Source organism: Bombina bombina, chromosome 7 (assembly GCF_027579735.1).
Source record: "Bombina bombina isolate aBomBom1 chromosome 7, aBomBom1.pri, whole genome shotgun sequence".
Classification (NCBI taxonomy): domain Eukaryota; kingdom Metazoa; phylum Chordata; class Amphibia; order Anura; family Bombinatoridae; genus Bombina; species Bombina bombina.
Genome location: NC_069505.1, coordinates 349,455,255 through 349,481,710, shown reverse-complemented (window position 1 = coordinate 349,481,710; position 26,456 = coordinate 349,455,255). Strand labels below are relative to the sequence as shown.

Genomic DNA, 26,456 nt, shown 5'->3' with positions numbered 1-26,456 from the left:
GTTGTCTACGCTGCCGTTTGGGGCCATTGCCTTGTTTGTATGCTTAGTTTGCTTTCCTTATGTAGTGCCGACACAGATATAGTGAGCTCTAACGGCGATAAGGTCATGTAAATCTGTAGTCTGGAATCAAATTTTGGAGACAAAAAATAAGCCTGTGGGTTGCAGTGGACAATATGTGAGGTTGCAATCGATTCTGTTCTTATGAGCGAGGTAGATGTAAGGCTTGGGTAAACATGAGGCTGTTGTTTATTGCCTCCACGTCAGTGATAGTTGTGAGGTTGCGGTTTGTTAATTTATTGTTACTTAATTCAGGGTGAGCGGACAGCCAAGGGGTTAACGCGACCTTCTTGAGATCATCATCAGTGCATTCCCTGCGAACACCGAGCATCTCATAGTGACACTTCATAGCTAAAACCCGATGTCATGCATCCGTCTGTCATCAGCTGTTTTAAGAAGGTTGGGCCTCTAGCGCATGCGCAGTGAGCGCCACAAACCTCAAGCAGCTGATTCACGTCACCGGAAGTGACGCGGTAGTCACATTCCTACGCGGTAGACGGATTACTTTAGAACACTGTTCGTTTTAGAAACTGCAGTCCTCACTCTGCTTCCTCAGTGTTAGAAATAGAAGGTGCCGTGTGAGTCACGTGACCTACTAATGCTGAAGACGCGCGTTACAATATGGAAGCAGACATAGCAAGTGCTAGGCTGCTGATTAAACTTTAAATTATGAAGCTGTTTTTCTACAACATAATGAAAATATGAAAAGACAGCATAAATAATTGAGTTTATTTTGCACAATTACAACAAATTAGTTTACAACATTTGAAGCAGGTGTTGTGGTTCCCGTTAAATTCATGAAAGTCACTTTCCCAGTTTGCATGTTTTTAAAAATGAATTAGCACTTTTGAAAAAAAATCGCCATGCTATTGGAGTATAGAGAAGGAAGACAAAAATCTAATTACTTTTGGTAATCTTGGGCCTATATAACACATCATTATTGTTGGCACTATTGTAATAACAAAACAAAATGTTTTCTAATTCTGCTTAATAAGACCAAAGAAACATCTGTAAAAGACATTTCATTAGTCTAGATACACAGATGCTTGTAATGTTGGCAAGTGACTTTGTAAATGTGAGATTATGTTTGACTTAAAGGGACATTCCAGTCAAAATTTAACTGCACATGGATGAATTACATCTTTGAATGGGAATATATTTGCAATAATCATGTATACACAAAAATGCTTCTAGTAAAAGTTATCACTGTTTTAGTGTTAGCATTTTTCTCTGCACGTGCATGTAAAGCATAGCTAGATATTCTGAGTGCACCAACATTTTAAATACTGCAGATGTTCACAGCACCAGTGGGGCTTGTATCATGTAAGCCATTGACAATTGAGTCATTACCAGATGGTAGAATATGCTCTCTAAGCAAGTGTTTTGTTTAAAATGCTGGTGCACGATGCATACTTAAAGGGCCATTAAACCCAAAAACTTTCTTTCACGATTCAGATAGAGAATACAATTTTAAACAACATTCCAATTTACTTCTATTAACTAATTTGCTGCAATCTTTAGATATCCTTTGTTAAAGAAATAGCAATGCACATTGGTGAGCCAATCACATGAGGCATCTATGTGCAGCTACCAATCAGAAGCTACTGAGCCTATCTAGAGACTTTTCAGGAAAGAATATCAAGAGAATGAAGCAAATTAGATAATTGAAGTAAATTAGAAAGTTGTTTAAATTGGTATTCTCTATCTAAATCATGAAAGAAAAAATTTGGGTTTAATGTCCCTTTAAATACACTTTTGAAACAGATGTAGCTTTTATTAGAAGCATTTTTGCTAATACATGTATATTACAACAATGCTTCTATTCAAAACTAAAATGCATCCATTTTGATTCCAGTTTTGGCTGGAATGTCCCTTTAATTGATCATCGCTTCATTAATCTTTCTGAGCGTATCATTAGTGACCATTCTTAATATCTATATTGGCATTAAAAGTACCTCTGAAGAAACAATCGGCTAGATTCCAAGTTTTGCGGTATGGGTGAAAAAGCAGCATTAAGGCTCTTTTTCATTACCGCTGGTATTACAAGTCTTGCAGGTTTAGCTGCACCGCACACTTTTTTGGCCGGAACGCAACGTAACTACCGCAGCTTTCCAAAAGTCCTTTTTCAATGGGACTTCCACAGCGCCGGTATTACGAGTTTGCCTGGGAGGCCAAAAAGTGAGCGGTACAGCCTAAAACTACAAGATCCATAACGTAAACTGAAAGTCAGTATTTATGGGTTTTATGCTACAACGCCGTAACATAAAACTCATAACTAAAGTGCTAAAAAGTACACTAACACCCATAAACTACCCATTAACACCTAAACCAAGGCCCTCCCGCATCGCAAACACTAAAATAAAATTATTAACCCCTAATCTGCCGCTCCGGACATCGCCGCTACTAGAATAAACATATTAACCCCTAAACCACCGCACTCCGGCATCGCAAACACTAGTTAAATATCATTAACCCCTAATCTGCTGTTCCTAACATCGCCGCAACCTACATTACTGTTATTAACCCCTAATCTCCTGCCAACAAAATCGCTGCCACTATACTAAAGTTATTAACCCCTAAACCTAACCCTAAGTCTAACCCTAACCCTAACAACCACTAACTTTAATGTAATTAAAATAAATCTAAATAAAACCTACAATTAATAACTAACGGCTAGATTTAGAGTTCTGCGGCCAAAGGGGTGCGTTAGCTACGCATGCTTTTTTTCCCCCGCACCTTTTAAATACCGCTGGTATTTAGAGTTCACAGAAGGGCTGTGTTAGGCTCCAAAAAGGGAGCGTACAGGCATATTTACTGCCACTGCAACTCTCAATACCAGCGGTGCTTACGGACGCGGCCAGCTTAAAAAACGTGCTCATGCACGATTCCCCCATAGGAAACAATGGGGCCGTTTGAGCTGAAAAAAACCTAACACCTGCAAAAAAGCAGCGTTCAGCTCCTAACGCAGCCCCATTGTTTCCTATGGGGAAACACTTCCTAAGTCTGCACCTAACACCCTAACATGTACCCCGAGTCTAAACACCCCTAACATTACACTTATTAACCCCTAATCTGCCGCCCCCGCTATCGCTGACCCCTGCATTTTATTATTAACCCCTAATCTGCCGCTCCGTACACCGCCGCAACCTACGTTATCCCTATGAACCCCTAATCTGCTGCCCCTAACCCCCGCCGACCCCTATATTATATTTATTACCCCCTAATCTGCCGCCCCCAACGTCGCCGCTACCTACCTACAATTATTAACCCCTAATCTGCCGACCAGACCTCACCGCTACTCTAATAAATGTATTAACCCCTAAAGCTAAGTCTAACCCTAACCCCCCCTAAGTTAAATATAATTTTTATCTAACGAAATAAAATAAATCTTATTAAATAAATTATTCCTATTTAAAGCTAAATACTTACCTGTAAAATAAACCCTAATATAGCTACAATATAAATAATAATTATATTGTAGCTATTTTAGGATTAATATTTATTTTACAGGCAACTTTGTATTTATTTTAACCAGGTACAATAGCTATTAACTAGTTAATAACTATTTAATAGCTACCTAGTTAAAATAATTACAAAATTACCTGTAAAATAAATCCTAACCTAAGTTACAATTAAACCTAACACTACACTATCAATAAATAAATTAAATACAAATACCTACAAATAAATACAAATAAATACACTAACTAAAGTACAAAAAATAAAAAAAGAACTGTTACAAAAAATAAAAAAATAATTTACAAACATTATAAAAATATTACAACAATTTTAAGCTAATTACACCTACTCTAAGCCCCCTAATAAAATAACAAAGCCCCCCAAAATAAAAAAATGCCCTACCCTATTGTAAAATAAAAATTGAAAAGCTCTTTTACCTTACCAGCCATTAAAAGGGCCTTTTGCGGGGCATGCCCCAAAGAATTCTGCTCTTTTGCCTGTAAAAAAAAACATACAATACCCCCCCAACATTTCAACCCACCACCCACATACCCCTAATCTAACCCAAACCCCCCTTAAATAAACCTAACACTAAGCCCCTGAAGATCTTCCTACCTTATCTTCACCACGCCGTGTATCACCGATCTGTCCAGAAGAGGGTCCAAAGTCTTCCTCCTATCCGGGCAATGTCTTCATCCAAGCGGGGGCTGAAGAGGTCCATCATCCGGCTGAAGTCTTCATCCAAACGGGGGCTGAAGAGGTCCATCATCCGGCTGAAGTCTTCTATTAAGCGGCATCTTCAATCTTCTTTCTTCCGGCTCCATCTTCATCCCGCCGACGCGGAACATCCTTCCTCCACTACGAACTCCCGACGAATGAAGGTTCCTTTAAGGGACGTCATCCAAGATGGCGTCCCTCGAATTCCGATTGGCTGATAGGATTCTATCAGCCAATCGAAATTAAGGTAGGAAAATTCTTATTGGCTGATTGAATCAGCCAATCAGATTCAAGTTCAATCCGATTGGCTGATTGGATCAGCTAATTAGATTGAGCTCGCATTCTATTGGCTGATCGGAACAGCCAATAGAATGCGAGCTCAATCTGATTGGCTGATTGGATCAGCCAATCGGATTGAACTTGAATCTGATTGGCTGATTCCATCAGCCAATCAGAATTTTCCTACCTTAATTCCGATTGGCTGATAGAATCCTATCAGCCAATCGGAATTCGAGGGACGCCATCTTGGATGACGTCCCTTAAAGGAACCTTCATTCGTCGGGAGTTTGTCGCGGAGGAAGGATGTTCCGCGTTGGTGGGATGAAGATGGACCCGGAAGAAAGAAGATTGAAGATGCCGCTTGATAGAAGACTTCAGCCGGATGATGGACCTCTTCAGCCCCCGCTTGGATGAAGACTTCAGCCGGATGATGGACCTCTTCAGCCCCCACTTGGATGAAGACTTCAGCCGGATGATGGACCTCTTTAGCCCCCGCTTGGATGAAGACATCGCCCAGATAGGAGGAAGACTTCGGACCCTCTTCTGGACGGATCGGTGATACCCGGCGTGGTGAAGATAAGGTAGGAAGACCTTCAGGGGCTTAGTGTTAGGTTTATTTAAGGGGGGTTTAGGTTAGATTAGGAGTATGTGGGTGGTGGGTTGTAATGTTGGGGGGGGTATTGTATGGTTTTTTTTTTACAGGCAAAAGAGCAGAATTCTTTGGGGCATGCCCCGCAAAAGGCCCTTTTAAGGGCTGGTAAGGTAAAAGAGCTTTTCAATTTTTATTTTAGAATAGGGTAGGGCATTTTTTTATTTTGGGGGGCTTTGTTATTTTATTAGGGGGCTTAGAGTAGGTGTAATTAGCTTAAAATTGTTGTAATATTTTTATAATGTTTGTAAATTATTTTTTTATTTTTTGTAACTTAGTTCTTTTTTTATTTTTTGTACTTTAGTTAGTGTATTTATTTGTATTTATTTGTAGGTATTTGTATTTAATTAATTTATTGATAGTGTAGTGTTAGGTTTAATTGTAACTTAGGTTAGGATTTATTTTACAGGCAATTTTGTAATTATTTTAACTAGGTAGCTATTAAATAGTTATTAACTATATAATAGCTATTGTACCTGGTTAAAATAAATACAAAGTTGCCTGTAAAATAAATATAAACCCTAAAATAGCTACAATATAATTATTATTTATATTGTAGCTATATTAGGGTTTATTTTACAGGTAAGTATTTAGCTTTAAATAGGAATAATTTATTTAATAAGATTTATTTTATTTCGTTAGATAAAAATTATATTTAACTTAGGGGGGGGTGTTAGGGTTAGACTTAGCTTTAGGGGTTAATACATTTATTAGAGTAGCGGTGAGGTCCGGTCGGCAGATTAGGGGTTAATAATTGTAGGTAAGGTAGCGGCGACATTGGGGGGGCAGATTAGGGGTTAATAAATATTATGTAGGTGTCGGCGGTGTTAGGGGCAGCAGATTAGGGGTACATAGGGATAATGTAGGTTGCGGCGGTGTGCGGTCGGCAGATTAGGGGTTAAAAAAATTTAATAGAGTGACGGCGATGTGGGGGGGCCTCGGTTTAGGGGTTCATAGGTAGTTTATGGGTGTTAGTGTACTTTAGAGCACAGTAGTTAAGAGCTTTATGAACCGGCGTTAGCCCAGAAAGCTCTTAACTCCTGGCTTTTCTCTGGGGCTGGAGTCTTGTCGTTAGATTTCTAACGCTCACTTCAGCCAAGACTCTAAATACCGGCGTTAGAAAGATCCCATTGAAAAGATAGGATACGCAATTGGCATAGGGGGATCTGCGGTATGGAAAGTGAGCGTTAGACCCTTTCCTGACTGACTCTAAATACCAGCGGGCGGCCAAAACCAGCGTTAGGACCCCCTAACGCTGGTTTTGATGGCTAACGCAGAACTCTAAATCTAGGCGTAAATAATTCCTATTTAAAACTAAATACTTACCTATAAAATAAACCCTAAGCTACCTACAACATAACTAATAGTTACATTGTAGCTAGCTTAGGTTTTATTTTTATTTCAAAGGCAAGATTGTATTTATTTTAACTAGGTAGAATAGTTGCTAAATAGTTATTAACTATTTACTAACTACCTAGTTAAAATAAATACAAAATTACCTGTGAAATAAAATCTAACCTGTCTTACACTAACACCTAACCTTACACTACAATTAAATAAATTACATTTATTAAATACAATTAACTAAATTACAAAAACAAACAAACACTAAATTACACAAAATAAAAAAAGAAATTATCAAATATTTAAATTAATTACACCTAATCTAATAGCCCTATCAAAATAAAAAAGCCCCCCCAACAAAATAAAAAAACCCTAGCCTACACTAAACTACCAATAGCCCTTAAAAGGACCTTTTGTGGGGCATTGCCCCAAAGAAATCAGCTCTTTTACCTGTAAAAAAAATTACAAACACCCCCCAACAGTAAAACCCACCACCCACACAACCAAACTCCCCAAATAAAAACCTATCTAAAAAACCTAAGCTCACCATTGCCCTGAAAAGGGCATTTGGATGGGCATTGCCCTTAAAAGGGCATTTAGCTTTTTTCGGTGCCCAAACCCTAAGCTAAAAATAAAACCCAACCAATAAACCCTTAAAAAAACCTAACACTAACCCCCGAAGATCCACTTACAGTTTTTGAAGACCCAGCATCCATCCTCAACGAAGTGGCAGAAGTCCTCAGCGAAGCCGGCAGAAGTCCTCAATGAAGCCGGGAGAAGTCTTTATCCAAGCGGGCCGAAGTCTTCATCCAAGCCGGAAGAAGTCTTCATCCAGAAGGCATCTTCTATCTTCATCCATCCGTCGCGGAGCGGCTCCATCTTCAAGACATCTGGCGCGGAGCATCCTCTTCTTTCCACAGTGACTGAAGAATGAAGGTTCAATCCAATCCAGCCAATAGGATTGAGCTTGCATTCTATTGGCTGATTGGAACAGCCAATAGAATGCGAGCTCAATCCTATTGGCTGATTGGATCAGTCAATAGGATTGAAGCTCAATCCTATTGGCTGATTGCATCAGCCAATATGATTTTTTTCACCTTTAATTCCAATTGGCTGATAGAATTCTATCAGCCAATCGGAATTCAAGGAACGCCATCTTGGATGACATCCCTTAAAGGAACCTTCATTCTTCAGTCGCCGTGGAAAGAAGAGGATGCTCCGTGCCGGATGTCTTGAAGATGGAGCCGCTCCGTGCCGGATGGATGAAGGTAGAAGATGCCGTCTGGATGAAGACTTCTGCCGGCTTGGATGAAGACTTTGGCCCGCTTGGATGAAGACTTCTCCCGGCTTTGTTGATGACTTCTGCCTGCTTCGCTGAGGACTTCTGCCGCTTCGTTGAGGATGGATGTCGGGTCTTTAAAAACTGTAAGTGGATCTTCAGGGTTAGTGTTAGGTTTTTTAAGGATTTGTTTGATGGGTTTTAATTTTAGATTAGGGTTTGGGCCCTGAAAAAGAGCTAAATGCCCTTTTAAGAGCAATGCCCATGCAAATGCCCTTTTCAAGGCAATGGGGAGCTTAGGTTTTTTAGATAGGATTTTATTTGGGGGTGTTGGTTGTGTGGGTGATGGGTTTTACTGTTGGGGGGGTATTTGTATTTTTTTTTACAGGTAAAAGAGCTGATTTCTTTGGGGCAATGCCCCGCAAAAGGCCCTTTTAAGGGCCATTGGCAGTTTATTGTAGGCTAGGGTTTTTTTTGGGGGGGGGCTTTGTTAATTTTATTGGGCTATTAGATTAGGTGTAATTAGTTTAAACATTTGATAATTGATTTTTTATTTTGTGTAATTTAGTGTTTATCATTTTTTGTAACTTAGTGATTTTTATTTTGTGTAATTTAGTTAATTGTATTTAATTAATGTAATTGATTTAATTGTAGTGTAAGGTTAGGTGTTAGTGTAAGACAGGTTAGGTTAGTGTAAGACATGTTATTTTACAGGTAAATTTGTATTTATTTTAGCTAGATAGCTAGTTAATAGTTAATAACTATTTAGTAACTAGTCTACCTGACTATAAAAAAAGAAGAATTTGTACAATTTGATAATGAAAGTAAATTGGACAGTTTGTTAAAACTGCAAGCTCCATCTGAATCATGAAAAGGTAATTTTGACTTTAGTGTCCCTTTAACTCTCAACTGACATATGTGACAAGAAGCAGGTATAAATGTTTATGAATTTCAATTTTCAATGTTGTAGCAAATTTTTTTAAGTGCGATATTAGATACATGAACGGGTGAATCTAGGCCAGTGCATATATAAAGAATGCTGTACTTCAATTATAATCCAAATTTTAATTAAAAAATATTATACTTGCATTTTCACTGCATCCACCTCGATCAGGCTGTTCACATAGGTTTTTGGGAACACATGTAGATCCATCTCCTTTAAATTCATCACTACAAACACATCTGAAAAACAAGTGTGCAGAAGAATCACATTGTGATGATTGTTGTTCATTTCAATAGACATTGTTTTCAATGCTTCTATAGCTGTCATTATATGAACTGCAACAAACAATGTAGTAGGTTAACACCTTAAAGGGATATTAAACACTAAGGGCCGGATTACGAGTGTAGATCTATTTATCGCTCCCGCGCTACCTCCGCTAGAAGTAAGCTCTTTGCGTGTGTCGGGCAGCGCTTGTATTGCAAGTTGAAAGTAAAAAGTTTTCGCTCACACGCTATTCTGACAAGCGCAAAAAGTCTAAGTTACAATATCACAACTGCGTTAGTGTATTCCCCCATACACGTCAATGGAGCATGAAAAGTGGGAAAAAAACACCCTACTCGCACGTAAACCCAAAATGTTCACAAGTGCGCTAACCTGACATGAAAATATTAATATGTCACATTCCAATGTTCTTCACATGGAAGAATATGTTCTATTTATTCTTAAATATATATATACATGGTGTTTTTTTCATTCAATATAGATCTATAGCTATATATATATATATATATATATATATATATATATATATATATATATATATATATATATTTACATAATTATATATAGGTATAGATATATAATATATATATATATATATATAATATATATATATATATATATATACACACAATATATATATATATATATATATATATACAGTATATATATATAAATATCTATTTAAAAATACATAGAACATATTCTGCTATGTGCAGAGCATTGGAATGTTAAATATTTACAACAAATACACAGTTTAACACTTTATAAAATATAAATATTGCATAAATATGCTTTAACATGTTTTCTGCACTTAGCCACCAATCAGCAAGCGCAACCTAGGTTTTAAACCAATAATGGGCCAGCTCCTGAGCTTTACATTCCTGTTTTTCAAATAAAGATGCCAAGAGAACAAAGAAAAATTTATAATAGGAGCAAATTAGAAAGTTGTGATCAAACACATACACCTAAATTACAAGTTGTGCACTAAAACCCGGTGCATAAATAACGCTAAAAATTTAGCGGTACCACACTTTCCATAGTGCTGCCATTACAAGTTACAAAAAAACTTATTTTGTTGTGCGGCATGGTGCGTTAAGATCCATACCGCACAAAAGCCAAGTCCTGACTTGATGTGCTTGTGCACGTTTCCCCCATAGACATCAATGGAGAAAAAGTGTTAGAAAAAAACTAACACCTGCAATTGCGGAATGGCGATCGCTAAAACGTTATCCCCATAGATGTCTATGGAGGCAAGAAAGTTTGTTATAAACCTAACACCCTAACATTAACCCCTAGTCTAAATACCCCTAATCTGTCGCCCCCCGACATCGCCAACACTAAATAAATCTATTAACCCCTAATCCGCCATTGCCCACATTAAATAAAGTTATTAAATCCGCCACCCCACGCATCGCAAATACTCAACTAAACCTATTAACCCATACATTGCCGCACATCCACATCGCAACAAACCAAATTAAACTATTAACCCCTAAACCTAACACCCGCTAACTTTAAATTAAACTTACAATATAACTACCTTCAAATAAATAAAAACTTAGCTGAAATTAAAAAAAAACTAAGCTTAAACTATAAATAAACCTAACATAACTACTTAAACAAAATAAAAGATACCAAAAATAAAAAAAACTAACTACTAAATAAAAAAAAACTAACATTACAAAAAAACAAAAAATTACAAAAAATAAAAAAAATCTAAGATTACAAAAATAATAAACGAAATTATCCAAAATAAAAAAAAATAAGCCTAATCTAATACCCCTATAAAAAAAAAAAAAAGCCACCCCAAAATACAAAAAAACTAAACCCAGTTACCCCTATATTTTACCATATTCCCAAAATCTATAAGGACCAATGTCATCTCCAAGTCGTCCCAGTGTGTCAGGCATTAATTCAGTTTTTGAACCTTTGGCTGCATGGCTGGATAAGATCTTGCAACTTATAGCTACGAAACAGCCCAGCTTTATAAAAGATACTAGGCATTTGCTTGACACAATCAAAGAGATAAAATGGGAATATAATTATTCTTGGATGGTGATTGACATTGTGTCCTTATACAACAACATTCCACAATATTTGAGAATTAAAGCTGTGGAATTTTTCCTTAAGAGAGAATATTCTCTGGAGCCAAGTGAAGTGAATTATGTTTGTTATGTCCTGCACTTGTTGCTGTCCCACAACTATTTTATGTAAGGATTATTATCTACAAATTAAAGGCACAGTGATGGGGCCAAAATTTGCCCCAGCTTTAGCCAATATCTTTGTAGCATGGTGGGAATTAAATTAAATCTATGTTGCCACCAATCCTCTATGAGAATATCATATGCCAGTTACATAGTTGATTTAATCTTTATAATACATATTCAGCTTAATGACATTATTTTCCAACAATTTTTATCTTACCTAAATCAGCCAGCACACGTACTTAAGTTTACAGGGAATATATAGAAAACCAACAGCGGGAAAAAACATCTTCCGAGCAGATTCTCAACACCCTACACATTTGGTTAAGGCAATCTCTAAGGGTCAGTTCATTCGTCTGAGGAGAAATACAAAGTCAGATTCCATTTATGAAAAACAGTGATAGCAAGACAGACACAAACAATCGTATGCCCAGTCCAAATGTAATAATAAGGATATTTCTCCAATTGAGAATATAGTCTTCTCCACTGAATATTCCAGTCAATGTAATGCTATTTCCAGCATCCTTAAAAAATATCTCCATATCATTGCAGGTAATGATATTTTGAGACCTTTTGTCAAACCATGTAAATTTGTAGCCAAAAAGCCTCACATCTTAGCTAAAACTTTATCCCCTAGCATGGCCTCTAATCAAGAGAAGAAAGTGGGAAGCAACTGGCTTCACAAATATGGCAATTTTAGATGTGGTAGTACACAGAAGACACTTTTAGTTGTAGGGTTGACGCTACTACTCACCGTATTAAGCTATATGCTAATTGTAGCACTAAATACACAGTATATCTTCTCACCTGTAATATTTAAGCGGTTCAGTACTTTGGTAAAACGACTAGAGAGACCCGAACAGATTTAGTGAACATGTAAGGGATGTGAAATATTATAATAAGGATTCCAGTGTGGCTTATAATTTCAATCATGTTCACTTCACTATCATAACTAAACTCTCTATTCAAATCATTGACATAGCAATGGTACCCCCGAGAGGAGGAGGTAACAGAAATAAAATCTTGGAGAAAAAGAAATTATATTGGATATTAAAAATGAAAACATGAAATCCAGATAGGATGAATAAAGAATGGGACATAAATTATTTTATCTGTGCAGTTACCTTCAGGTGCTGATATTACAAGTAGGGAATTATTGATGCATGTGTGATTAGGGTTTAATATATTATGTATATAAAAAATGAAGAATATACTATTTTTGGGCTTCTATCAACTACTACACAATTTGTTTTTCTAAGAAACATCCCTGTACAGTTAGTGTCTGTGGGAATCTGTCATAAGCTACATTAAGTTTAGCAAGTGTATATTGAATTCAGAAGAAGAGTGGGCTACAATATAAAGAAAGTGACATCATTTCAGCCAAGTTACTTTAAAGAGTGTATTGGAAGTGACACTTATTTTAATAGTCAGTACTATTGGACACAGATCTTGTCTTGTTTTCCGTGTACAGGGGACTATTCTGAATATACTAAAATTGAACTGTTCGATGTCCAAGAAAAGAGACATTTTTTCTATAAGATAACAGCATATTTTTAATTCACCCAGGGACGCCTGGGACAGACTCTTTATTATTTTTTATGCATGTATGACTGATGTTTGTGTGGATGGACTTAAATTTTGGATTTTGATATACTGTTTATTGAGGCAGAATAAATTAAATTAAGCTTTGTTTTGCATAAAGGTGTGCTGAGTCATATTTAAATATATTTATTGGAGTATTTTGTGTGGCAATACTAGACTCCTGCACCCCCTCGCTGACATACAGATTTACTCTTTTGTTACTACAATTAGAGTTTTATCTGATTATCATAGTGGTGCTGTGACTATTGATATGTATAATCTAGTCTGGGTTAACTGCATGTATTTTTTATTTTTTTTCAAGACATAGCCTAAGGGAGCTGTTGAGGTCTGTGCAATATAATTTGCTAAAAATCCACAGTCACTTGACCTAAAGTAACCTACACTAACATTTAATAACTGTCTTACTTTTCAATACCAATTTCATGTGGTGGTTATGTCACAACTCAGCATCTACACCCACCAGCGGAAACTCTTAGTAGAGTATATTAGGTCCCATAAGAATTTTGCGGGCTTAATACACTACACCTATAAAAAGTGTACTGTGAATGCTCTTCTAGGGATCTAACTAAACTAATGGTACCCTGGCTTAGGATAGTTGCAATTATATAAGTTCTTCTATATACTCAAGGCCTTACAGGCAAAGTGTAGTTTACACCATGACTTAGCTTATCATACTAGTTATATAAGTAACCTTACATGTCCCCATCTTTGCTATGCTTTGTCATTGTATCTCATCACATCTGTAGGTTCAATCTCTATTAAATTCACTTGAAATGTCAGATGTGCAGCCCTTTTCCGCGCCTAAAGATTATGACAATTTAAACGTAAGATGCTGCCAAGGCTAATATATTCTCTATTATAACATATGTGGATTGGAAATGACACACCCATTCAATCTGTTCTTTTAAAGCATGGTTCTTTTCAGTGACTAAATGATGGCCGTTAGCTTTTAGAACATATCATACTCTGTTGCTGTAAGGTTTTCCCAGAGCCAATTATTGTTTGAATTTCTAATTAAATTTTTTTATTTTATGTTGAGATTAGTTAAGTTAGTTAAAAAAAAAAAACAACAAAAACACTGTGGTGCAAGCGCATACCTATTGGATCAATCGTTATTCCAATGACAACTCTCATACACACAGCTCTGCCTTCGCTTTGTATTTTCATATGTATGCAAATATATGTGACCTCTTTTTATCAACCTGTCATTATTGTCTATTAACTCACCCTGCAAGGTATGATGGTGACGTACTATATATGATTGTATCCTCTGTTGGATATTAATAAAATTTAAAAAAAAATGTAGAATATAATTTTGTGTTGTATATATATATATTCCTCTTCTTATTAGCCCAATTCATAAATTGTTCATGGTCAATTCTATAAATCTGTGTATGTTTCTATGATCCATGTAATTTGAGAAAATATTTTTTAATATCTCTGAATTCTCTCTTGTTCTAATACAGGGAGTGCAGAATTATTAGGCAAATGAGTATTTTGACCACATCATCCTCTTTATGCATGTTGTCTTACTCCAAGCTGTATAGGCTCGAAAGCCTACTACCAATTAAGCATATTAGGTGATGTGCATCTCTGTAATGAGAAGGGGTGTGGTCTAATGACATCAACACCCTTTATCAGGTGTGGATAATTATTAGGCGACTTCCTTTCCTTTGGCAAAATGGGTCAAAAGAAGGACTTGACAGGCTCAGAAAAGTCAAAAATAGTGAGATATCTTGCAGAGGGATGCAGCACTCTTAAAATTGCAAAGCTTCTGAAGCGTGATCATCGAACAATCAAGCGTTTTATTCAAAATAGTCAACATGGTCGCAAGAAGCGTGTGGAAAAACCAAGGCGCAAAATAACTGCCCATGAACTGAGAAAAGTCAAGCGTGCAGCTGCCAAGATGCCACTTGCCACCAGTTTGGCCATATTTCAGAGCTGCAACATCACTGGAGTGGCCAAAAGCACAAGGTGTGCAATACTCAGAGACATGGCCAAGGTAAGAAAGGCTGAAAGATGACCACCACTGAACAAGACACACAAGCTGAAACGTCAAGACTGGGCCAAGAAATATCTCAAGACTGATTTTTCTAAGGTTTTATGGACTGATGAAATGAGAGTGAGTCTTGATGGGCCAGATGGATGGGCCCGTGGCTGGATTAGTAAAGGGCAGAGAGCTCCAGTCCGACTCAGACGCCAGCAAGGTGGAGGTGGAGTACTGGTTTGGGCTGGTATCATCAAATATGAGCTTGTGGGGCCTTTTCAGGTTGAGGATGGAGTCAAGCTCAACTCCCAGTCCTACTGCCAGTTTCTGGAAGACACCTTCTTCAAGCAGTGGTACAGGAAGAAGTCTGCATCCTTCAAGAAAAACATGATTTTCATGCAGGACAATGCTCCATCACACGCGTCCAAGTACTCCACAGCGTGGCTGGCAAGAAAGGGTATAAAAGAAGAAAATCTAATGACATGGCCTCCTTGTTCACCTGATCTGAACCCCATTGAGAACCTGTGGTCCATCATCAAATGTGAGATTTACAAGGAGGGAAAAGAGTACACCTCTCTGAACAGTGTCTGGGAGGCTGTGGTTGCTGCTGCACGCAATGTTGATGGTGAACAGATCACAACACTGACAGAATCCATGGATGGCAGGCTTTTGAGTGTCCTTGCAAAGAAAGGTGGCTATATTGGTCACTGATTTGTTTTTGTTTTGTTTTTGAATGTCAGAAATGTATATTTGTGAATGTTGAGATGTTATATTGGTTTCACTGGTAAAAATAAATAATTGAAATGGGTATATATTTGTTTTTTGTTAAGTTGCCTAATAATTATGCACAGTAATAGTCACCTGCACACACAGATATCCCCCTAAAATAGCTAAAACTAAAAACAAACTAAAAACTACTTCCAAAAATATTCAGCTTTGATATTAATGAGTTTTTGGGTTCATTGAGAACATGGTTGTTGTTCAATAATAAAATTAATCCTCAAAAATACAACTTGCCTAATAATTCTGCACTCCCTGTATGTACTAAGTTCTCTGATTAATGATGATTAATACTACTTACACAGGTCTAGCCTTTTTGTATAGATCACGGTTGCTGTTTTTATTATTAAATTCCTTTAAGGGACCCTAAGGGGTTAAACCAGTTTTTAATAAATATGATCAACAGTTAGACTTCACTAGTCTATGAGTAAGCGCCACCAGGGGGCGCGAAACACGTTAAACATTGTTTGACCGTTTGGTCTCTCTGCCTTGTTGCATTTGTTTTAATGATAATGTTATAATAAACTTTTTTTGGCTCACTTGAGTGCCATTCCTCCGTTGTGCTTAACTTCTTGTGAGGTTTGATCCACTGCATTGTTGGCACTCCCGGACGACTGTTGCCCTTTTTGAGATCGTCATCTGTGACCTATGAACCTTACACTTTGGGATCGGATATCCAGCCATCATCTGGAGCCGCGGTTTGTGATTGTATGGAAGGCTGGGACACCCACTGAAATGGGCTGAGAAAGCAGCAAGAGCAGACCCGCAGACCTTTTCCCTCAATTTACAAAACATTTATGCAAAGAAAATCTAGAGTACAATGTCCCTTTAAAGAATAGTATATGTGTTGGTTATCAACCAATGTATACATCTCCTGCAGCAAATTTGTATGCAAACAATTTTAATTGATCCTTTTGAAGCCCTAATTACTGATATATAATTTGGATATATAAAAATGTACTTTAGCATCTCTTTAAGTTTTAAAAAATGTACATTGGGCATTTTTTAGAAGATTGACAATCGCCTAGATTTAGAGTTTTGTCAGTAAAAACCTGTGGCTCTAACGCTCCTTTTTTTTCCAGCACACCCTTAAGCCAACGCTGGTATTATGAGTTTTCTGAATGGCTGCGTTAGCCTCAGAAAAGTGAGCATTGAGCCAAATTTAGCGCCACTTCAACCCTCAATACCAGCGTTGCTTACGGTAGCGGTAAGCTGGAAAAACGATTTCCCCATAGGATACAATGTGGCTGAGCTGGCTGAAAAAAAACTAACACCTGCAAAAAAGCAGCGTTCAGCTCCTAATGCAGCCCCATTGTTTCCTATGGGAAAACACTTTCTAAGTCTACACCTAACACCCTAACATGAACCCCGAGTCTAAACACCCCTAACCTTACACTTATTAACCCCTAATCTGCCGCCCCCGACATCACCAACACCTGCTTTATATTATTAACCCCTAATCTGCCGCTCCGGACACCGCCGCCACCTACATTATCCCTATGAACCCCTAATCTGCTGCCCCCAACATCGCCGACACCAACATTATATTTATTAACCCCTAATCTTCCGCCCCTAACGTCGCCGCCACCTACCTACAATTATTAACCCCTAATCTCCCGCCCCCAACGTCGCCGCTACTATAATTAAGTTATTAACCCCTAAACCTAAGTCTAACCCTAACACCCTCCTAAATTAAATATAATTTCTCCAACATTGGTGTGTCCGGTCCACGGCGTCATCCTTACTTGTGGGATATTCTCTTCCCCAACAGGAAATGGCAAAGAGTCCCAGCAAAGCTGGTCACATGATCCCTCCTAGGCTCCGCCCACCCCAGTCATTCTCTTTGCCGTTGCACAGGCAACATCTCCACGGAGATGGTTAAGAGTTTTTTGGTGTTTAAATGTAGTTTTATTCTTCTATCAAGTGTTTGTTATTTTAAAATAGTGCTGGTATGTACTATTTACTCTGAAACAGAAAAGGATGAAGATTTCTGTTTGTAAGAGGAAGATGATTTTAGCAGACAGTAACTAAAATCGATTGCTGTTTCCACACAGGACTGTTGAGATGAAGTAACTTCAGTTGGGGGAAACAGTTAGCAGTCTTTTCTGCTTAAGGTATGACTAGCCATATTTCTAACAAGACCATGTAATGCTCGAAGGCTGTCATTTCCCCTCATGGAGACCGGTAAGCCATTTTCTTAGTTAAACATAAAAGAATAAAGGGCTTCAAAAAGGGCTTAAAAACTGGTAGACATTTTTCTGGGCTAAAACAATTGCTTTACTAGGCATATTATGCAGATTCTAACTAATTATTGGTATTATAATCTTGGGGAACGTTTAGAAAAACGGCAGGCACTGTGTTGGACACCTTTTTCAGATGGGGGCCTTTCTAGTTATAGACAGAGCCTCATTCTGGGACTGTATAGGGGTTAAATGTAAAAACGGCTCCGGTTCCGTTAATTTAAGGGTTAAAGCTCTGAAATTTGGTGTGCAATACTTTTAATGCTTTAAGACACTGTGGTGAAATTTTGGTGAATTTTGAACAATTCCTTCATACTTTTTCACATATTCAGTAATAAAGTGTTTTCAGTTTGAAATTTAAAGTGACAGTAACGGTTTTATTTTAAAACGTTTTTTGTGCTTTGTTGACAAGTTTAAGCCTGTTTAACATGTCTGTACCATCAGATAAGCTATGTTCTATATGTATGAAAGCCAATGTGTCTCCCCATTTAAATTTATGTGATAATTGTGCCATAGTGTCCAAACAAAGTAAGGACAGTAATGCAACAGATAATGATATTGCCCAAGATGATTCCTCAAATGAGGGGAGTAAACATGATACTACATCATCCCCTACTGTGTCTACACCAGTTATGCCCACACAGGAGGCCCCTAGTACATCTAGTGCGCCAATACTTATTACCATGCAACAATTAACGGCTGTAATGGATAACTCCTTAGCAAATCTTTTATCCAAAATGCCTACTTATCAGAGAAAGCACGATTGCTCTGTTTTAAACACTGAAGAGCAAGAGGACGCTGATGATAACTGTTCTGACATACCCTCACACCAATCTCAAGGGGCCATGAGGGAAGTTTTGTCTGATGGAGAAATCTCAGATTCAGGAAAAATTTCTCATCAAGCTGAACCTGATGTTGTGACATTTAAATTTAAATTAGAACATCTCCGCGCACTGCTTAAGGAGGTGTTATCTACTCTGGATGATTGTGACAATTTGGTCATTCCAGAGAAATTATGTAAGATGGACAAGTTCCTAGAGGTTCCGGTGCCCCACAACGCTTTTCCTATACCCAAGCGGGTGGCGGACATAGTAAATAAAGAGTGGGAAAGGCCCGGCATACCTTTTGTTCCCCCCCCTATATTTAAGTAATTATTTCCTATAGTCGACCCCAGAAAGGACTTATGGCAGACAGTCCCCAAGGTCGAGGGGGCGGTTTCTACTCTAAACAAACGCACTACTATTCCTATCGAAGATAGTTGTGCTTTCAAAGATCCTATGGATAAGAAATTAGAGGGTTTGCTTAAAAAGATTTTTGTACAGCAAGGTTACCTTCTACAACCAATTTCATGCATTGTTCCTGTCACTACGGCAGCGTGTTTCTGGTTCGAGGAACTAGAAAAATCGCTCAGTAAAGAATCTTCGTATGAGGAGGTTATGGACAGAGTTCAAGCACTTAAATTGGCTAACTCTTTTGTTTTAGATGCCGCTTTGCAATTAGCTAGATTAGCGGCGAAAAATTCAGGGTTTGCTGTCGTGGCGCGCAGAGTGCTTTGGCTAAAGTCTTGGTCAGCGGATGTGTCTTCCAAGACAAAATTGCTTAACATTCCTTTCAAAGGTAAAACATTATTTGGACCTGATTTGAAAGAGATTATTTCAGACATCACTGGGGGAAAGGGCCACACCCTCCCACAGGATAGGTCTTTTAAAGCTAATAATAAGCCTAATTTTCGTCCCTTTCGCAGAAACGGACCAGTCTCTAATTCTGTATCCTCTAAGCAAGAGGGTAATACTTCACAACCCAAACCAGTCTGGAAACCAATGCAAGGCTGGAACAAGGGTAAGCAGGCCAAGAAGCCTACCACTGCTACCAAAACAGCATGAAGGGATAGCCCCCGATCCGGGACCGGATCTAGTGGGGGGCAGACTTTCTCTCTTTGCTCAGGCTTGGGCAAGAGATGTTCAGGATCCTTGGGCGCTAGAAATAGTTTCTCAAGGTTATCTCCTGGAATTCAAGGAACTACCCCCAAGGGGAAGGTTCCACAGGTGTCAGTTTAATTGAAGAATTCAGTCTATGGAACTCAACTGTAGACCTAAATAAGGTTTTGTATCACTTTGTCTGCTGCAATCCCGGTAATAGAATGGGTTACAGAATTAGACAGAAGTGAAGTTTTTTATAATGTACTGATAAAGTTCCTCTGATAATTATAACACAGGTTATGTAGCAGTACTTTAGTTACCACCTAGGTAGTAGGCAGATGAGCAGCGGTAAGATTAGTAAGACTTTAGGTAATGTCCCAACTTAGGTATGCTGTAAAGTATAGTATATCCCTTTAAGCAATAGCTTCTTAACATGTGTGTCCCTTTAAGGGTTGCAGGTTCAAGGTAAGTAACTCCAATTTATATACAGATATGAGTATGCAAATCCCTTATTCAGGGTAATGATTATTTACCTAGAGACTCCTAAATGAAGAGGAGGATGCAGGACAAGTTGTGTTAAGTATTCACACAAGCTGATTTACTGCAGGCAGTGCCTTGTCCGTGGTTTCAGTGTGTGAAGATCCCAGACGCTGATGTTTTTCTCTGCAGCGTTGATACAGACAGGATCAGCTGTTGTTCCGGTGAGTAGTTTCAGTTTAGGATCCAGCTGGCTGCTTAGATGTGACAGGGAAATTGCTCCGTTAGCAGCAGCAGTAGAGAGAGAGGATTCCTCTGTGGGCTGTGAGGCAGAGCGAGACAAGTTGAAATATATACACAGGACAGGAGATAAATCAGAAGGAGGTGTGTACTGCCACGATGTTTTCATATAAGGCTCCCACACTGAAGTTTAATATCTCAGTCGTGCAGATAAGTAACTTTAGCAAAATAACAGTTCAGAGAATCTGATTTAACTTTGAAGATATTATCTCTTAGAGTGTGAATAAAGATCACAGGAGTAGAAATCCTGATGTGGCTCAGAAACAGTGCTCACTACAAACAAATTACTAAGCACTTGTCTGCAGCTGAGAAGGAAGCTTTATAGGCATTGGGGGAAGGGCAAAGGAAAACCTGACAACAGGTCTCAATTATCTACAAACCAAATAAAGAGACAGGCATTCTTACATTGTGTAGAAGACCTGTTAAAGATGGGAGTGATACATCCAGTTCCAATAAGAGAACACGGAATGGGATTTTATTCCAATCTGTTCATAGTTCCCAAAAAAGAGGGAACATTCAGACCATTTTTGGATCTAAAGATTCTAAACAAATTTCTCAGGGTACCATCGTTCAAAATGGAAACTATTCGAACGATCCTACCTACTATCCAGGAAAATCAATTTATGACTACCGTGGATTTAAAGGATGCGTACCTACATATTCCTATCCACAAGGAACATCATCAGTTCCTAAGGTTCGCTTTTCTGGACAAGCATTACCAGTTTGTGGCACTTCCATTTGGATTAGCCACTGCTCCAAGGATTTTCACAAAGGTACTAGGGTCCCTTCTAGCGGTTCTAAGACCAAGAGGCATTGCAGTAGTACCTTACTTGGACGACATCCTGATTCAAGCGTCGTCCCTGTCAAAAACAAAGGCTCATACGGACATCGTCCTAGCCTTTCTCAGATCTCACGGATGGAAGGTGAACAAAGAAAAAAGTTCTCTGTCCCCGTCAACAAGAGTTCCCTTCTTGGGAACAATAATAGATTCCTTAGAAATGATGATTTTTCTGACAGAGGTCAGAAAATCAAAACTTCTAAGCTCTTGTCAAGTACTTCATTCTGTTCATCGTCCTTCCATAGCGCAGTGCATGGAAGTAATAGGATTGATGGTTGCAACAATGGACATAGTTCCTTTTGCACAAATTCATCTAAGACCATTACAACTGTGCATGCTCAGACATTGGAATGGGGATTATACAGACTTGTCTCCGACGATTCAAGTAGATCAAAAGACCAGAGATTCACTCCGTTGGTGGCTGACCCTGGACAATCTGTCACAGGGAATGAGCTTCCGCAGACCAGAGTGGGTCATTGTCACGACCGACGCCAGCCTAGTGGGCTGGGGCGCGGTCTGGGAATCCCTGAAAGCTCAGGGTCTATGGTCTCGGGAAGAGTCTCTTCTCCCGATAAACATTCTGGAACTGAGAGCGATATTCAATGCTCTCAGAGCATGGCCTCAACTAGAAAAGGCCAAATTCATAAGTTTTCAGTCAGACAACATGACGACCGTTGCATATATCAATCATCAGGGGGGAACAAGGACTTCCCTGGCGATGAAAGAAGTGACCAAGATAATTCAATGGGCGGAGGATCACTCCTGCCACTTGTCTGCGATCCACATCCCAGGAGTGGAAAATTGGGAAGCGGATTTTCTGAGTCGTCAGACATTCCATCCGGGGGAGTGGGAACTCCATCCGGAAATCTTTGCCCAAATAACTCAATTATGGGGCATTCCAGACATGGATCTGATGGCGTCTCGTCAGAACTTCAAGGTTCCTTGCTACGGGTCCAGATCCAGGGATCCCAAGGCGACCCTAGTAGATGCACTAGTAGCACCTTGGACCTTCAACCTAGCTTATGTATTCCCACCGTTTCCTCTCATCCCCAGGCTGGTAGCCAGGATCAATCAGGAGAGGGCCTCGGTGATCTTGATAGCTCCTGCGTGGCCACGCAGGACTTGGTATGCAGACCTGGTGAATATGTCATCGGCTCCACCATGGAAGCTACCTTTGAGACAGGACCTTCTTGTTCAGGGTCCATTCGAACATCCGAATCTGGTTTCCCTCCAACTGACGGCTTGGAGATTGAACGCTTGATTTTATCAAAGCGTGGGTTTTCAGATTCTGTAATAGATACTCTGATTCAGGCTAGAAAGCCTGTAACTAGAAAAATTTACCATAAAATATGGAAAAAATATATCTGTTGGTGTGAATCTAAAGGATTCCCATGGAACAAGATAAAAATTCCTAAGATTCTATCCTTTCTACAAGAAGGTTTGGAGAAAGGATTATCTGCAAGTTCTCTGAAGGGACAGATCTCTGCTTTAACTGTTTTACTTCACAAAAGACTGGCAGCTGTGCCAGATGTTCAAGCATTTGTTCAGGCTCTGGTTAGGATCAAGCCTGTTTACAGACCTTTGACTCCTCCCTGGAGTCTAAATCTAGTTCTTTCAGTTCTTCGAGGGGTTCCGTTTGAACCCTTACATTCCGTAGATATTAAGTTATTATCTTGGAAAGTTTTGTTTTTGGTTGCAATTTCTTCTGCTAGAAGAGTTTCAGAGTTATCTGCTCTGCAGTGTTCTCCGCCCTATCTGGTGTTCCATGCAGATAAGGTGGTTTTGCGTACTAAGCCTGGTTTTCTTCCGAAAGTTGTTTCCAACAAAAATATTATCCAGGAGATAGTTGTACCTTCTTTGTGTCCGAATCCAGTTTCAAAGAAGGAACGTTTGTAACACAATTTGGACGTAGTCCGTGCTCTAAAATTCTATTTAGAGGCTACTAAAGATTTCAGACAAACATCTTCCTTGTTTGTTGTTTATTCTGGTAAAAGGAGAGGTCAAAAAGCGACTTCTACCTCTCTTTCCTTTTGGCTTAAAAGCATTATCCGATTGGCTTATGAGACTGCCGGACGGCAGCCTCCTGAAAGAATCACAGCTCACTCCACTAGGGCTGTGGCTTCCACATGGGCCTTCAAGAACGAGGCTTCTGTTGACCAGATATGTAAGACAGCGACTTGGTCTTCACTGCACACTTTTGCCAAATTTTACAAATTTGATACTTTTGCTTCTTCGGAGGCTATTTTTGGGAGAAAGGTTTTGCAAGCCGTGGTGCCTTCCATTTAGGTGACCTGATTTGCTCCCTCCCTTCATCCGTGTCCTAAAGCTTTGGTATTGGTTCCCACAAGTAAGGATGACGCCGTGGACCGGACACACCAATGTTGGAGAAAACAGAATTTATGCTTACCTGATAAATTACTTTCTCCAACGGTGTGTCCGGTCCACGGCCCGCCCTGGTTTTTTAATCAGGTCTGATGAATTATTTTCTCTAACTACAGTCACCACGGTATCATATGGTTTCTCCTATATATATTTCCTCCTGTCCGTCGGTCGAATGACTGGGGTGGGCGGAGCCTAGGAGGGATCATGTGACCAGCTTTGCTGGGACTCTTTGCCATTTCCTGTTGGGGAAGAGAATATCCCACAAGTAAGGATGACGCCGTGGACCGGACACACCGTTGGAGAAAGTAATTTATCAGGTAAGCATAAATTCTGTTTTAAATAAAACAAAATAAATGTACTATAATTAAATAAATTATTCCTATTTAAAACTAAATACTTACCTATAAAATAAACCCTAATATAGCTACAATATAATTAATAGTTACATTGTAGCTATTTTAGGATTTATATTTATTTTACAGGCAACTTTGTATTTATTTTAACTAGGAAACAATAGCTATTAAATAGTTAATAACTATTTAATAGCTACCTAGTTAAAATAATTACAAAATTACCTGTGAAATAAATCCTAACCTAAATTACAAATACACCTAACACTACACTATCAATAAATTAATTAAATAAATTACCTACAATTATCTAAACTCAAATACAATTAAATAAACTAAACTATATTACAAAAAAACCCCCACTAAATTACAAAAAATAAAAAAATATTACAAGATTTTTAATCTAATTACACCTAATCTAAGCCCCCTAATAAAATAAAAAGGCCCCCAAAATAATAAAATTCCCTACCCTATACTAAATTAAAAAAGTAATCAGCTCTTTTACCAGCCCTTAAAAGGGCTTTTTGCCGGGCATTGCCCCAAAGTAATCAGCTCTTTTACCTGTAAAAAAAAAAAGACAAGACCCCCCCCAACATTTACAACCCACCACCCACACACTCCTACTCTAAAACCCACCCGATCCCCCCTTAAAAAAACCTAACACTACCCCATTGAAGATCACCCTACCTTGAGCCGTCTTCAGCCAGCCGAGCACAAATGGGACAGAAGAGGACATCCGGACCGGCACAAGTCTTCATCCGATCGGGGCAGAAGAGGTCCTCCATCCAGCAGAAGTCTTCCTCTAGGTGGCATCTTCTATCTTCAGCCATCCGGCGCGGAGTGGGTCCATCTTCAAGACATCCGACGCGGAGCATCCTCTTCTTTCCAGCGGCTAACAGTGAATAAAGGTTCCTTTAAATTATGTCATCCAAGATGGCGTCCCTCGAATTCGGATTAGCTGATAGGAGGAAAAATCTGATTGGTTGATTTTATCAGCCAATCGGATTGAAGTTCAATCTGATTGGCTGATTGGATCAGGCAATAGAATTGACCTTGCATTCTATTGGCTGATTCAATCAGCCAATCGGATTGACCTTCAATCCGATTGGCTGATTAAATCAACTAATCAGATTTTTCCTACCTTAATTCCGATTGGCTGATAGAATCCTATCAGCCAATCGGAATTCGAGGGACGCCATCTTGGATGACGTCATTTAAAGGAACCTTCATTCACTGTTAGCCGTCAGGAAAGAAGAAGATGCTCCACATCGGGTGTCTTGAAGATGGACCCGCTCCGCGCCGGATGGATGAAGATAGAAGATGCCGCCTGGATGAAAACTGCTGGATGGAGGACCTCTTCTGCCTCGATCGGATGAAGACTTGTGCCGTTCCGGATGTCCTCTTCTGTCCCATGGGTGTCCGGCTGGCTGAAGACGGCTCAAGGTAGGGTGATCTTCAATGGGGTAGTGTTAGTTTTTTTTAAGGGGGGATCGGGTGGGTTTTAGAGTAAGGGTGTGTGGGTGGTGGGTTGTAATGTGGGGGGGGTCTTGTCTTTTTTTTTTACAGGTAAAAGAGCTGATTACTTTGGGGTAATGCCCCGCAAAAAGACCTTTTAAGGGCTGGTAAAAGAGCTGATTACTTTTTTAATTTAGTATAGGGTAGGGAATTTTATTATTTGGGGGGGCTTTTTTTATTTTATTAGGGGGCTTAGATTAGGTGTAATTAGATTAAAATTCTTGTAATATTTTTTTATTTTTTGTAATTTAGTGTTTGTTTTTTTTTGTAATATAGTTTAGTTTATTTAATTGTATTTGAGTTTAGCTAATTGTAGGTAATTTATTTATTTAATTAATTTATTGATAGTGTAGTGTTAGGTGTATTTGTAACTTAGGTTAGAATTTATTTTACAGGTAATTTTGTAATTATTTTAACTAGGTAGCTATTAAATAGTTATTATAGCTATTGTACGTAGTTAAAATAAATACAAAGTTGCCTGTAAAATAAATATAAATCCTAAAATAGCTACAATGTAACTATTAGTTATATTGTAGCTATATTAGGGTTTATTTTATAGGTATTTAGTTTTAAATAGGAATAATTTATTTAATTATAGTAAATTTAGTTTGTTTTATTTAAATTATATTTAACTTAGGGGGTGTTAGGGTTAGGGTTAGACTTAGGTTTAGGGGTTAATAACTTTATTATAGTAGCGGCGACGTTGGGGGCGGGAGATTAGGGGTTAATAATTGTAGGGAGATGGCGGCGATGTTAGGGAGGGCAGATTAGGGGTTAATACAATTTATTATAGTGTTTGCGAGGTGGGAGTGCAGCGGTTTAGGGTTTAATACATTGATTATAGTGGCGGCGA

At 38.6% G+C, this 26,456-nt stretch overlaps 1 protein-coding gene across 1 annotated transcript in view; it reads right to left on the bottom strand.

The window, feature by feature from the left end:
- Positions 1-26,456, bottom strand: part of STAB1 (stabilin 1) — a 1,127,460-nt gene that overhangs the window by 654,456 nt on the left and 446,548 nt on the right. The window contains exon 24 of the mRNA XM_053721023.1: positions 8,873-8,966. Within this exon, the coding sequence (XP_053576998.1) occupies positions 8,873-8,966 (94 nt within the window). The remainder of the gene's footprint in view (positions 1-8,872; positions 8,967-26,456) is intronic.